The 14,381-nt window shown below is 35.1% G+C and overlaps 1 protein-coding gene across 2 annotated transcripts in view; it reads left to right on the forward strand.

The window, feature by feature from the left end:
* LOC145271347 (uncharacterized) overlaps positions 1-13,704 on the forward strand; it is a 131,337-nt gene extending 117,633 nt beyond the window's left edge. The window contains exons 3-4 of one of the 2 annotated variants that reach the window (XR_013865830.1): positions 2,223-8,938; positions 9,090-13,704. Coding sequence is in view for 1 of the 2 variants with exons in the window: in XM_080126891.1 (XP_079983017.1) it covers positions 2,288-3,592 (1,305 nt within the window). In the remaining variant the exon portion in view is untranslated. Of the gene's footprint in view, positions 1-2,222 lie in introns of both variants that reach the window. The other variant, XM_080126891.1, reaches the window with a different exon arrangement.
* Positions 13,705-14,381: the final 677 nt, after the last annotated feature.

The raw sequence follows: 14,381 nt of genomic DNA on the forward strand, positions 1-14,381 counted from the left end.
GCTTGGAAAAACGGGGGTGGAATTATTCAATATTTTTCAGGAAATTTCTGACACACTTGCAGGGGCAGATAAATGCAATTTCATGTCAGAATTGAAAATAAATGTTTTTGTTTTGTTTTTTTTAAGTTCAGAATTTATTACGAAAATTTTAAATTTTGAAAAAGTTTTCTCAAACTTCGCACGCATTTCGTTTTTTTCTTGTTTTATAAAAATATTTTAAAAAAATAAAAAAAAAAAGTATATCAGCGCTTCTACACTATTAGGACGAAATTTCGGAAATCGTAAAACTGAATTTCACATGAAAACAATGGTATCTACGTATTCCTCGTATTTTTAAGATGATTATATCCAAAAATTACGAAAATCAATAAAGTTTAAAATTATTTATTAAAGAAAATTCAAAATAGAATTTGAAAACGATTGTAAAAAACACAGAGTTCAAAAGGGAGGTAATTTTTCTGTTTCGATTTAAAGAAGATGGCAGCAATTTTTCACCTGCTAACATAATTAAATTTGAAAGGTCTCCATGTATGTGCAAATATATAATGTGTACATACCTGCTTGCCTTCTCCAGCTGATGATATCCTCTTGTCGCTGGTCTCCATCTCATGGGGCGTGATATTTACTGCTCACAGATGCATCGATAACACGAGATGGATTTGAAGCTTCGATCCTTTTATTAAAGGCAAGCCTATCATGTCGAAACCTGGTTGTCACGGAGGAAGCCTAATCCCCCTGTCTGCTTTCTCTGCAGCCCAGAATCCAACTCTCAGCCCATGTGGTCGTCGATCGGAAGACGACGACCACAATTCCTGTTACCCCTAATTTCCAGTGCATCTAACTAGGTTGACAAAAGGTGACTTGAGTTTGACGGATGTCAAATCTAACCTTCTGTGACCCCACTAAACTCGCTGATGGGAATTGAAAATATACCTACATAACTTACTATTTCTCCAAACTACCTAGATAGCATTTAAGCTGGGATTCCCAATACTACAGTGCCACTTGGATGTGATGTAAAGTCGTTCAGTAGGAAGGGGAACCAACACCTAATCTCAGTTGCCAAGATAAAGTTTTAAAAAAATAGTTTTTTTTCTTTGTAACTACATTTGTATTCTCATTGCTACAGCCGTAACGTCATCCACAACTCTAACGTGATCTCGAACGTTGTTTTTGTCTCTAAAGTGATAAAAACAGGAAAATAAAAAAGCAAATGAAAAAATATGATATAAATACATCAAAATAACATCAATCTGTTACCTGAAACTCTGAGCTTATGATGCAGCCCTGGCATCCACTGCTCCACGACGACGTCATCAAAATAACATTGTGCTTTTTTTCTATTTCTATTAAAACACTAGAGGATGACCTCCAATCTGTAGCTGCAAGCCAGGTTGTTTCCCCCACCCCATTATGCGCTTTTTTTTATACTGAAACGCGTAACGAAGACGTGGTGATCAAAATATCTCGAAAATAGCGCGTAAAAGTCGGGCAAATTAAAGATAGCCGTGACCCCCGTTCTTAAGTCGTAGATATTATGATTTAGACAGCATATAAAAAATTTTAAAGAGTGAGCCAACCGAGAAACCCGGTGTAAAAAGCCTTTGGCGGACATACAAAAAAAAATGCACACACACAAACTAACACCCATTTTCGCTTTTATATATAGATTAGATTTCTTATTACTTCTATTTGTTTTTATTATGTGCACATATATATATATATATATATATATATATATATATATATATATAAAAAATATATTTGTGGTCATCGACATACAGGCCTGTTTCGTTGTATCACAACTCATCAGTGCCACTAGACTAGCACCTATCCCAAAGCCGAGGATCGAACCTAGAACTGTCGTGATGACAGTCAGCAGTTCTACCCCCTGACCATGGAAGCGGTGCCCGCAACTACTCTGTCCGAATGTCTATTTAAATAAACATCCGTCCGCCACTCGTAAAGTGCTCAAACGTTTGTAAACAAACCACGAGCTTCGCATTTTTTTCAGCCAAATTAACGAGTGAGATTATTTACGATAGTGCTCGACCCATATATATATATATATATATACACACATACACACACACATTTAATTTTTTTTTTTTTTTTTTTCTTTCAAATAAATGTCTAATTTTTATTTATTTTTTCTTTTTTCTTTTTATTTTTTTTTTTCTTTCAAATAAATGTCTAATTATTTTTATTTTTATTTTTTTTAGTAGTGAATGGGCCTTGGAGTTTCCTGCCTTCTTTCCTTTGTTCAAAACGGACGGCTACTCTCACCATGGAAAGCCAAATGACCAGTTTTATAAATGCTAGCCAGGAGGAAGAAAATATGGAACCACTTGACCTTAGTGTTCACTCAAATAAACGGCACTCTGAAGAACCTGGAATCTTTCAAGAACGTCCCTTATGTTTGATAAAATCTTGCGGTTGCCAAAACGGTAGCCTGCATCCCCGTCTACCCCTACTGCATCATCATCACCAAATATCTTGCACTGCAGTGGCGACATCCGACAGCTATTTATGGCGGATCGAGGACCCGTCAAAGCAATTGCAATCTGCTTCGGAGACGCTAATTCCTTGCCCCGTTCGGGGCTTACCATCACGTGAGGATCATCTCCAGCAGCAGCAGCAACAACAACAACAGCAACAACATCAGTATCTTCTCAACCGACCCCAGTCCTGCCCAATAACCTCATCAGCTGCAAAATGGTCTCGCTTTCATGGTCTCCCACAAAATAATCCCGGTGCTGAGAGCCTTCAAGAAAGCAGGTGTGACCCACAGGTGCCGAAAGACATGTGGGATCCAAAGAAGGACTCTGTTTCAACTCCTGTGACGTCGGAGGACAAATACGTAAAGATGGCGACAAGCGATCTCTCGAGAACCACCCCACAGCAAACAAAGTTATCTACGGAACTGAAAGAAATCGACAGTATGGAAGAAGATACTGAACCCGTCGAGGCGGAATCGCCAAGCTTATCCAAGACGCCTGGCATTCTCCAATGGGCACCCTTGAGTCCGACCAGCTCTGTAAATCGGGAACCCGAGAACTATCTAAACTTGATGCACCACCTTCTGCAAGGTTGTGCAACGGTAACAGACACATCCGTGACGACGCGGAACCAGCATGACACTGGTAGCAATCATGGTTCTGCAGGCCAACGTGATTCTGACCATTCAGAGATTGGTGCCCGGGAGAAAGACAATGAGACTCCTATGGATCAGGACAGTGATGACTCCTCGAGTCATCAAGCGAACGACGGTGTCTCTGCGTCAAAAGACACCGCCTCGTCGAATGGTGGTAAAGAGGATGGCATAGAGGAGGAGACGTCTGAGAATACGAACAACAGTACCGATGATTCTTCAGCGAAAAAGTCCCCAGCTGCAGAACTGAAACCGGCCAAGGTGACAAAGGTCAATGCACTGGATTATTTGATATCGAAATATTTAGTTCAGAATGTGGACGTACCTTACAAACCTTGCAATCGGAAAATTCGAGAATTATTAAACAGCGGGGAGACGAAGATCTGTTTTATGGACCTTATCGAACTGCAAATAGAGAAAAGTTTCACTGTACCTGGTTAAGTGTGAAAGGGGTTGAGGGTAGAAAAAATACCCCTGGAGAAATGAAAAAAAACATTTTTTTAATTGGGGCCCGAGCAGGCAAGATGAATTTGTTTTTTCAAAAAAATTTAATAAATTGTAAGTTCGAGACCCCAAATATATGGATCGGCTAAAAAGAACGGATTTAACTGAACACCACATTTGACTTCACTCTTTTTTTTTTTTTTTTTTTTTTTTTTTTAAGACAGTCGATTTTAGAATGTCTTCTTTTTGAGTGTTGTCATATTAAGTGAAGTGACAAATCCGTTCTTTTTAGATGCTAAAAAAATAAATTGTAAATTCGAGATCCCAAATATATCACAGCTAAAAATAACGGATTTAACTTAACGCCATATTTGACCTCACTCTATTTTTTTTTTTTTTTTTTTTTTTTTTTTTTTTTTTAGACAGTCAATTTGAAAAAATGTCTGTTTGAGTGTCCTCATATTAAGTGAAGTGATAAATCCGTTCTTTTCAGATGCTAAAAAAATAAATTGTAAACTGAATACTCTAATTATGAAAGCTATTAAGAGGGAAAAATTTAGCTTGGCACTGTATCTGACATCGCTCAAATTTTAAGAATTTATTTTTAAATTAAAATTTTTTTATTTTTTTATGAAGACCAAGAAAAATTCTAAACTGTTTTTTTTTTTTTTTTTTTGTTTTTTTTTTGTTTTTTTTTTTTTTTTTTGGAGTGCTGTATATATCTATATATAGTGTCAGGCTAAATTCGTTCCTTTCAACTGCTAATGTAATAGGCGTGCTGGAATTAAATTTGGTACCTCCCATCCTCCCACCTCCAAATATTAAGGTGTTTTAAGAATGAACTCTTTTATCCGGAATATAAGCAAACATCTATATTTTAATGTGTTAAATGGCATGATGTAAGTTTAAATGTTCGGTTTTTATTCCTAGAAAAAAAATATACTTGAATAAAAAAAAAAAATGTTTTTTTTTTTTTTTAATTAAATAGCTTATTTAGAATTATTTTAAAATAAAAAAAAAATTACAGAAAATCCAAACTAAAAACAAAAAACTTTATAATGTATGTAATCATTACAAAACGAAGATGTCATATTCCAAAAATCACTTAAATTGATCAGGTAAAATATTTGGAAGCATCATTTTTATTTATCTTAAAGCTGTAGACACCCTATGCACCTATCCAAACTCTAGACACAGAAATGATAAGTTAAAATCACTCAGATTCCAGTTGAATAATACAAGGAAAATTTGCTGTCACTCAGATTGTGACTATTTTGTTTATTTTTAGCTGGACATACATACATACTCACAGACAGACACTTGCTCTTTATATAATAAAAGATGTTTCTATTTACTTTAAACATTGTAATTCCACTTTCTTTTTTTTTTTTTTTTTAAAGAAAATTAAACTTTATGACCGTGAGAAAGAGGATATGTTGATTCAAATTTTGCCAAAATTCAAGGGAGACAATTCACTTCGACTACAGAGATTGCGTTTGCATTTAAAATAACTATTTTTGATGGCTAAAAAAATAAAATTTGATTTTCTTGCTAAAAAAAAGAAAAACCTACCAATTTAAGTGATTTTTGGAGTGTGACATTTTCATTTTGTGATGAATACATACGGCATAAAAAAATTTTTCTTTTTTATTCATTTTTTGGTGCTTATTAAACTATAGTCGACAAATCGATATTTTATATCCTTTTAAGCATAAACAATATTACATACTTGTCATGTTGAAAATAGTAATATATCCAAAAATTATGCAAAATCATAGAGTAGAAGAACAAATATTGTAGCCATGACAAAATCTAAAATATTCATAAAAATTACTTTTAACTGATGATTTTCCGTAATTTTTGAATATATTACTATTTTCAGCATGACAATTTGGTACGTAAGATTGTTTTGCTTAAAACGAGATATATATATATTTTTTTTTTTTTTTTTTTAAATTTTTAAATCAATCTGTCAACTGTATCTTGACAAGCACCTTTTTTTTTTTTTTTTTTTTTTTTTTTAATGTAATCTTAGATAAGCAGAAAAAATTAGGCCCAGGGATACGAGATGAAATAAAAAAAAATATACGTAAAGTCAGACCTGTAAAATTGGGACCCCCAATTACCATACATCTGAAAGGGACATAGTGGTGACAACTTTGTAAAAAAAAAAAAAAAAAAAAAAAAAAAAAATTTGATACTGTATCTGATGTCACTTTTTTTCTTTTTTTTTTTTTTTTTTTAGACAGTGTTTGAGTTCTGAGTGTCGTCATATTCAGTGTAGTGCTAAATCTGTACTTTTCAGATGCTAGTATAATGAGGGTTCTAAAGTGTAATAGCTCCTCTCTCTCTCCAAATATTAAAGTGTTTCCAACCAAACAGGCATTTGCTATGATTATACCTGCGTCTAACGGTAAAATGATGAGGATGAAAATTTTAAAGCCAGCATCGTGCATCAGCTTAATTGCCCCAAAGAGGATTCGAAACCATGACTTCAAATCTGAAATCATCTTTGTTTTGTTTTTTTATTTGTTTTTTTTTTTTTAATTAAAATTATTTGAAAACCAGAAAATGCTAAGGAAAATTTTTATTACATATCTTTTTTTTTTTCTGATACTTTCAATGTTGAAACGCACTCTTATCAAAGAAGACTATTGCTTTTAGGTTTTTTTTTTTTTTCTTTGTTTATTTTTTAATTTTAGATGTAATAGTCCTTGGATTAAATCCTCGTGAAGTGAAAAAAAAAATGTCTGTTCTTATTGGCAACAGCAGTTAATCTGAATCGATATGCACATTACACTAGTTAGTGAATTTTAATTTTATTTTAATTTTTTTATTTATTTATATATATTTTTTTTTTTTTTTTTACAAAGGATCAGCACTTATCAAGGTCTGGAGGCCACTCAAGGATAAGGGTTATGAGTGTACATTAGTCAATGAGACAATATCGTCATAATCATTAGTAGTGGAAATTTGGTAAATTGGATTACTTAAGTGGAACGGCTCATCAAGAACTTGTTTACATTGGACTTGAAGGCTACCATATTGTAGTCAGCTGGAAAGCAGGAAAACGGAAGACAGTTCCACAGGCATGCAGTTCTAAGAAAGAAGCTTTGTTCATGGAATCTACGTTTAGGTTTAGGCACAGATAAAGAGTGGGGGAAATTGTTGATAGTGGTTTCAGCTAGACGGGTGTTTTTCGTGAAAGTTTGGCAAAGACGGGGATCATAGATTGGAGCTCAGCCGAACACTTGCCATGGAAATAATAGTTGTCACATCTTGGAAGACATTTTCTTGGTTAAAATTAAAATTTTGTGCGCATTATCCGTCAAAGAATCATATTTGGAGGCATTGTTGTTTATTTTTAGCTGGGCATGCATGCATACATACATGATGATTGCAAACGTCTTGTCAGACGAGTGCCACTCCCTCAGACACTTAATGTCCATGAGCCCAGAAATGACTTTTTTCTTCTTAGTCCTACTGGTGAATTCACAAGCTCACGCAGGCATGATACTGAAGACGGTCATTGAGATCAATTATTACATTTTTCCAGCATTTCAAGCCTCCATACGTCATAACTTTTCCATCACCACAGGACCATTTTTATAGACAAATGCCTGAGGGAGTATCTATACACAGGTGATGTTACAGAGTCTTAGCTTTGTACGACAGCTAAGTCTCTCTCTCGGTTAAAAATGTTGAGATCCAGCAACAAGCAAGAGCAAGATAGCCAGCAACAAGTTAAACTGCAGACCAGCTTAATGTGGGTACTGGTCTCCCGCTTTGTTTTTTAAATCAGAGATTTGCTTCTCCTAGAAAGGTTGCCTTCACTACGGCTTATGGGAGCCCTCTCCACCCCAACACACAAACACACATGGTGCTAGTTGGCCGTTGACCCCGAAAAAGGGTTCATTCGCCCTTTGGAAGGTCTTGTTTTTAATCCTTCAGGGAGACTAGCCACCCTCCTCACCAAACAAGTCTGGTGGGGGAACCAGTTTAGTCGCCGGTGACCCGACCATGAGGCAGGTAGTACTGGGTTACATGGTACTAGTAGCATATGACATGACCTGACACATACATACATACATACTCACAGACAGACACTTGCTCTTTATATAATATGTTCCTATTTACTTGCCTCTCCCCCATAAGGGCAGAGTTAGACACAAGGTCGGTTTTTAATGTGAGGAAAATTCAACTCCCCTAAAAGGCCACTTTGGATAGGAACAAAAATAAAAATTGTTTTAGTTATGAAAGATTTCTCCTCTACTGACCGAGGAAAGATTTCTCCTCTGCTTCCCTCCAGACTACAACTTGGAAGTCTTCAAGTCCAATGTTAACAAATTTCTAATGAACCGCCCCCTTAATTAAACACTTCATCAAATCTCCACACTAACTTAATGTACTTGTAATAACCCTTATCCCTGAGTGGCTTCCGGGCCTTGATAAGTGGTGACCACCGTGTAAAAAAAAAAAAGACAAAAGGTGAAGTGTAGTATCAGAACAGATACCACACTTTGCTCCAAACCGAAAGGCTAAGTTATACTGGATGTTATCCAGGCAGCTATTTCGCCCGCCACATCATGATACAGTTAGATAAAGCAGTAGTCAGCAATCTAACCTGTACGCTATCTCGGTCACTATGAAACTAAAATAGATTACTTTATATAGTTTTACATTACCGATTACCAAGAGAGCTCTATTCTAATTAGCAAACGGCATGGTTTTATGCTAAGTGGTAACCGGTATTTCTTCTACTAGAGAACTGAATTCGCAAATGTGGAGGAAATTTGGTCATGCCACGTATACTGATGTAAGCTTACGATAAAATGGAAACACTATATTTTTTTTTTTTTTTGTACATTACTGATTACCGAGAGAGCTCTATATTAATTACAAAAAGTAAAGGCGCTATGCTAAGTGGAAACTTAGTTCTTCTACAAAAGAGCTCAACTTGTAAATGTCGAAGAAACGTCATCTCAGCTACTTTGTGGAAACGCCATATTATTTTGCATTACTGACTACCAAGAGAGCTCTATACTAATTACAAAAATGTAGTGGAAACTGTTATTTCTTCTATTAGGGAGCTCTATTCGCAAAATGTGGAGGAAACTTCATCTCGTCAGCTATTTTGTGGAAAAGCAATATTATTTTACATTACTGACTACCAAGAGAGCTCTATACTAATTACAAAAATGTAGTGGAAACTGTTATTTCTTCTATTAGAGAGCTCTATTCGCAAAATGTGGAGGAAACTTCATCTCGTCAGCTATTTTGTGGAAAAGCAATATTATTTTACATTACTGACTACCAAGAGAGCTCTATACTAATTACAAAAATGTAGTGGCTTTATGCTAAGTGAAAACTGTTATTTCTTTAGAAAGCTTTATTCACAAAATGTTGAAACTTCGTTTCGTCAGCTATTTTGTGGAAAAGCAATATTTACATTACTGACTACCGAGAGAGAGAGCTCTATACTAATTACAAAAAGTAGTGGCCTTATGCTAAGTAGAAACTTCTTTTACTAGAGAGCTATGTGGAGGAAACTTAAGTCTTGTCACATATATAGATGTCAGCTATTTTATATTCTTGATAAAATGGGAATATCCTAATATTTGAACACGCAGACCCGTTTAGGGTGGGGGAGAGGAGTTTTGTTGGGTATGTCATTGTATATTCCATATTTTGGAAGACATTTTTCTTTGTCATGTCAGTTGTGTGGACCAAGTCATGACAGAAGAAATCAATTGTTTTTGTTTTTTTGTATTTGGCAGCCATCTTTCACTGGAAATAGAAAAAAAAAATACACAATTCTTTTTTATTGTTTTTCAAAAAAAAAAAAAAATTTCAAAGAAAAAAAAAACAACTCATGATGCTAAAAAAAAGACATTGTTAATTTTTCTTTTTAAATTTGTAGTTACATTTATGACGGAGATTCGAAATAGAGGTTGTAAATATATATATATAGTTTTAAATATAATGGGTGGAAGTCTCTCGAGAGGTTTTTTTTTTTTTTTTTTTTTTTTTTACAGTGATCACCACTAATCAAGGCCCGGAAGCCACTCAGGGATAAGGGTTATTGCAAGTACATTACGTTAGTGTGGAGATTTGAAGTGTTTACTTAAGGGGGCGGTTCATTAGGAATTTGTTAACATTGGGCTTGAAGACATCCAAGTTGTAGTCCGGTGGGAAGCAGGCAGACGGAACAGAGTTCCACAGGCGTGCAGTTCTAAGAAAGAAGCTTTGTTCATGGAATCCACGTTTTGATTTAGGCACAGATAAAGAGTGGTGGAAATTTTTCAGTGGATTCGGCTAGACGGGTGTTTTTCGTGAAAGATTGACGAGGGGGGACCAGAGATTGGAGTTCAGACGAGCACCTGCCCAGATATGGCAGCAGTATTCCATGTTTCTTTCAGTTATCATCTCATCAGGAGAAAATCGATAGCGTAAAAATAATAATACTATGTCGAAAGTAAAGAGTTCTGATGGGGAACTATTGAATGTGCCAAAAATTACAGGGACACTAAAATAAAGTTTATTAACGTTTAAAGAACGATTAAAATAATTGCACAACGAGGGGGGGAACGGGAGAAAAGATTCAGTTTCCCAAAGAGAAACACTGCGTTAGATGTTTCTTTCTGCCGGCACAAAGAAGGTTTCCGCATCACAATAGAGACAGACTCCAAAATCTTTAAATGATTTCTGGAGTCCGCTCTTTGTAGCACCTCGAACCATTCAATTTTATATCTATCGGCACAGCTCGGGTTGTCAACCAAATGCTGGTCAATAGCAGAGTCCAAGGTTGCAGAAGGAGGGAGACTACCAAACCCCATCCTCCCTTGTCTGATGAAAACAACAAGGTTGTTAGATAGTGCTTTCTTTGTGGTGTCGAGGGGTTCTGGGTCGCCTGAGGAAGTCTCATTGATTGTAACTGCTTACCCTCAAATAAAAATGAAATATATATATATATATATATATATATATATATATATATATATAGTAATGTGATTGATAATTTAAAATTCAAATTAGAATTACAAATTAAAAATCTGTTTCATAAGAAGGAACACAACAAAGCCAATAAATTGTACGATCGTTTCGGAAACGATGTTTTTATTGTGATAGACATTAAGCCACGGACAATAATTTTGACACATAGTTTTTTTTTTAAACAAAGTCTCCTCATCAGCAAAAGTATTGGGTGTTTTTTTTTTATATGTAAAAGACACCATAAATAAACCTAGCAATTTTATAGTAAGGCATATGTATCTTTTAATTGTTCGCCTTTTGAAAACCGTAATTATCGTCAAAGTATTCATTTGGATGTTGATTTCAGCTTATAAATGTACAAATATATATATATATATATATATTGTAATTCCACATCCCCATTTCAATATATATATAATGGAAAAATATAAAAAAAAATATAAAGCTTCTCTTCCAACTTTCGGATTTTTACCATGTCAAATATCTGTGGGAAAGAGGTTTCAGGGAAGAGAAAAGGGGCACCCCTTACTAGAGAGCTCTATTCGATTCAAATAAAAATGAAAAGGGGCACCCCTTACTAGGCTATTATAACCTCTGTCAAGGCAAGATAAGGTCTTTCTCGCTACTCCTGCCCAGATGTGGCAACAGTACTCCATCCTTGGATGTACCTGGCTTTTATATAGATAGAGAATTGCATCAGGAGTAATTGTAAGCTGGAAAACGGACTAACGGAAGAGTTCCACGGACGTGCAGTTCTGAGAAAAAAGTTTTGATAGTGTTTTTCATGAAAGTTTGATGGGGGGGGGGCAGAGCTCAGCCGAGCACTTGCCATGAAAATAATGATAAAACGGGGACAAGCTTGCAACGTCTCTTCTGTGGGAGAGAGGTTGCAGGGAAGAGAAAAAGGCATCCCCTACTAGGCTACGAAGTTTATTTTGAACTCTGTCAAGGCAGGATAAGGTCTTTCTAGCAGCTCCTTCCCAGATGTGGCAACAGTACTTCATCCTTGGACGTACTTAGCTTTTATACAATTAGAGAATTACATCACCAGTGAGATATCTACTGGAGCAGTAAAATGATCCAACCATATTTTCTAGCAGCCTTGGCAATGGATTTGATCAGGTTCACGATGCCATCTTGAAGACAGTCAGTAGAAAGCTGTTCTTAATTAGTGGAGAGGGGGGGGGTCATTAGAAAAAACAGATTTGCTTAAAAATGATGTACTTAACTTTTGGTGTATCGTACTGTCTTTTTTTTGTCAAAGGTACATACATCAGACATTTTTTTTTTTTTTTTTTTTTTTTTTTTTTTAGTGGGGGTGCTGGACTATCGCCAAAATTTTAATTTTAGTTACACCAGTGTAAAGTGTGTTTGTTTTTGCCACAAACCCATAAGGTTGAAGTGAACTCCAAAGATATTTAGTTTTTTCCCCACTGCAAGGACTCCGACACCAGGGACAGAAAGTAGGATTCAGCCGTCAGTGTGCCACCCCCTCCCACCCCACCACCACCACTGACCAGTCGCCATTTTCCACTGACCAGTCGCCATTTCCTGGTGAGGATGCCTCAGGTAATTAGCAATAAACTAACCCTTTCTCGAAAACAGAAAGCAAGGCCTGGGAGAGTGGACCTCCTAGAACTGCACAGAACACCGCAAAATCAACAAGGACCTGATCATTATAGGAATAGTCTAATCTTTGTTGATTTTGGGGGCCAGGGATAACGATCCCCAGCTAAGTTAAGAACATAATAGACACGATGTTACGTTGGAGATCTTAAATTTTTCTTTCTACTTCAAATGTCGAATTTTACGAAAATTTGCTAAATTCCTGAAAACTCCCGAGCTTACAAGAATTAAAACAGTTTCTAAAGTATTTAGTATTTAATAAGGATATTTATCATGTGGAAAAAAAAAATGCAAACGGTGAAAAAGAAAGATTAAAAGAAGTAACGTATGCAATAATTTTTTTTCTTCAGGAGTTCGTCTTTATTTTTCAGATTCCTAATAGAATCTAGGATAACGAAAAATAGTTTGATATTTCAGAAGCTCTCCCCTTCTCAAAAAAAATTTTTTTTTCCATGGAAGCAACATTTTTTTTTTTTTTTCGAGGGAAAAGTAAGATGCTAGGTACACATATAAGATTTTTTTTTTTTTTTTAACAGTAAAAAAAAAAAATGCACACCACCATTTTCGAATCTCAGTCGCATTTTTTTCTCTCCATTTAAAAATGTACAAAACCTCATTAGAAACCATTCTCAAAAAAAAAAAATTTTTTTTCTTTTCAGGGAAGCAACATCCCAAGGTGATTGTCAAAGTAAAATGCTAGGTACACAGATAAGATTTTTTTTTTTTATCAGAATCTATTTTTTTTTTTTGGCAAATAATATATATGCACACATCCCCATTTTCGAATCTCCGTCACCAGTTTTTTTTCTCTCCATTCAAAAATGTAAAAAAAAAAACCTAATAGAAACCATGTTTAAAAAATAAAAATGTCTACATGGTTAATTCGACCAATGCTCTCAAGAAACAAACAAACAAACCCCCACCCCCGGAGAGTATTAAAAAAAAGAAAGAAAAAAAACAATAATTGAACCCTCTTGAAGTGGGATTCAGTTACTTCCCCTTGGTTAAATCTAACTCCATTATATAGGCCACTAGATGGCGCTGTAACTTTTTCAACAAGTCAGTGACAATGTGGACAAAAATTATAATCAATGAAGTTTTCTTTATAAATTATTGAAATTCTTAAAAAATTTTGCGTTTTGTTTTTAATGAAATTATTATTTATTTTTTTTTTTTTTTTTTTTTTTTGCAGTACTCTTCCTTTGCAGAGATGGACCTGCTTCTTTGTAAACTATTGAAGTATGCGGAGCATTGATCTTCTTTTTTTTTTTTCTTTTTTACATGGAAGTCGCCACTTATCAAGGCCTGGAGGCTACTCAGGGATAAGGGTTATTGTGGGACAATGTCATACTAATCGTTAGTAATGGAAATCTGATAATGTGTCTTACTTAAGGAATTTGTTTATATTGGACTTTTCTAGCGACCTTGGCAACAGATTTGGTGTACGTGTTTTTAAATCTTTAACATATAGTAATTTAGTAAAGAAAAATCACAAGGTAATTGACATTCCCGAATAGACTAGGATAATTTTTCACACAATTCTCGGATATGGTAGGTAGAAATAAATCTAGAATATAGGCTTGCTAATCTTCACGATCCGAGATGATGCCGGTCGGGAACGTGACTGTTTATGTCTACAAATTGCATTGTTATCATGACTAAACTCATGCATTATAACGCAAAAGATTCACTTTTCTCTTGCAGATATTGACAGTGTGAGACTCTAGAAAAGAAATCCATGTCATGAACGTGTCAGAAGCTGGGATGCGTCATTGAATTCCTGGAAAAAATGCAATGAGAATGGTGGTACTAGAGCAGGAAATATCGCTCGTATTTATGATACCACTTCCGTCTTCGTAATTCCTCAACTTTTTGAGTTAAATATAGGACTCTTTACTTTTAGAACGACCCTCGTATAAAAAAATATATATAAAAATCTAATATATAAAAGATTATATGTCCGTCTGTCTGTCTCCATATGTTCAAACTCTATCTCTCCAAAACTAAAAATTGTACAGCGAATCTAGGGGGCTTCAAATGATTTTTTTCATGGCTCGTTCTTTTATGGCCTCAAATAATTAGATTTATTTTCTTTAGCAGTATCAGAAAATCACCATTAACCTTTTTTGTACCAATGTTCCTTAAATGGAACATAGTTTTCAACATA

The sequence above is a fragment of the Euprymna scolopes genome, chromosome 46 (assembly GCF_053919585.1).
Source record: "Euprymna scolopes isolate OS-2025 chromosome 46, ASM5391958v1, whole genome shotgun sequence".
Classification (NCBI taxonomy): domain Eukaryota; kingdom Metazoa; phylum Mollusca; class Cephalopoda; order Sepiida; family Sepiolidae; genus Euprymna; species Euprymna scolopes.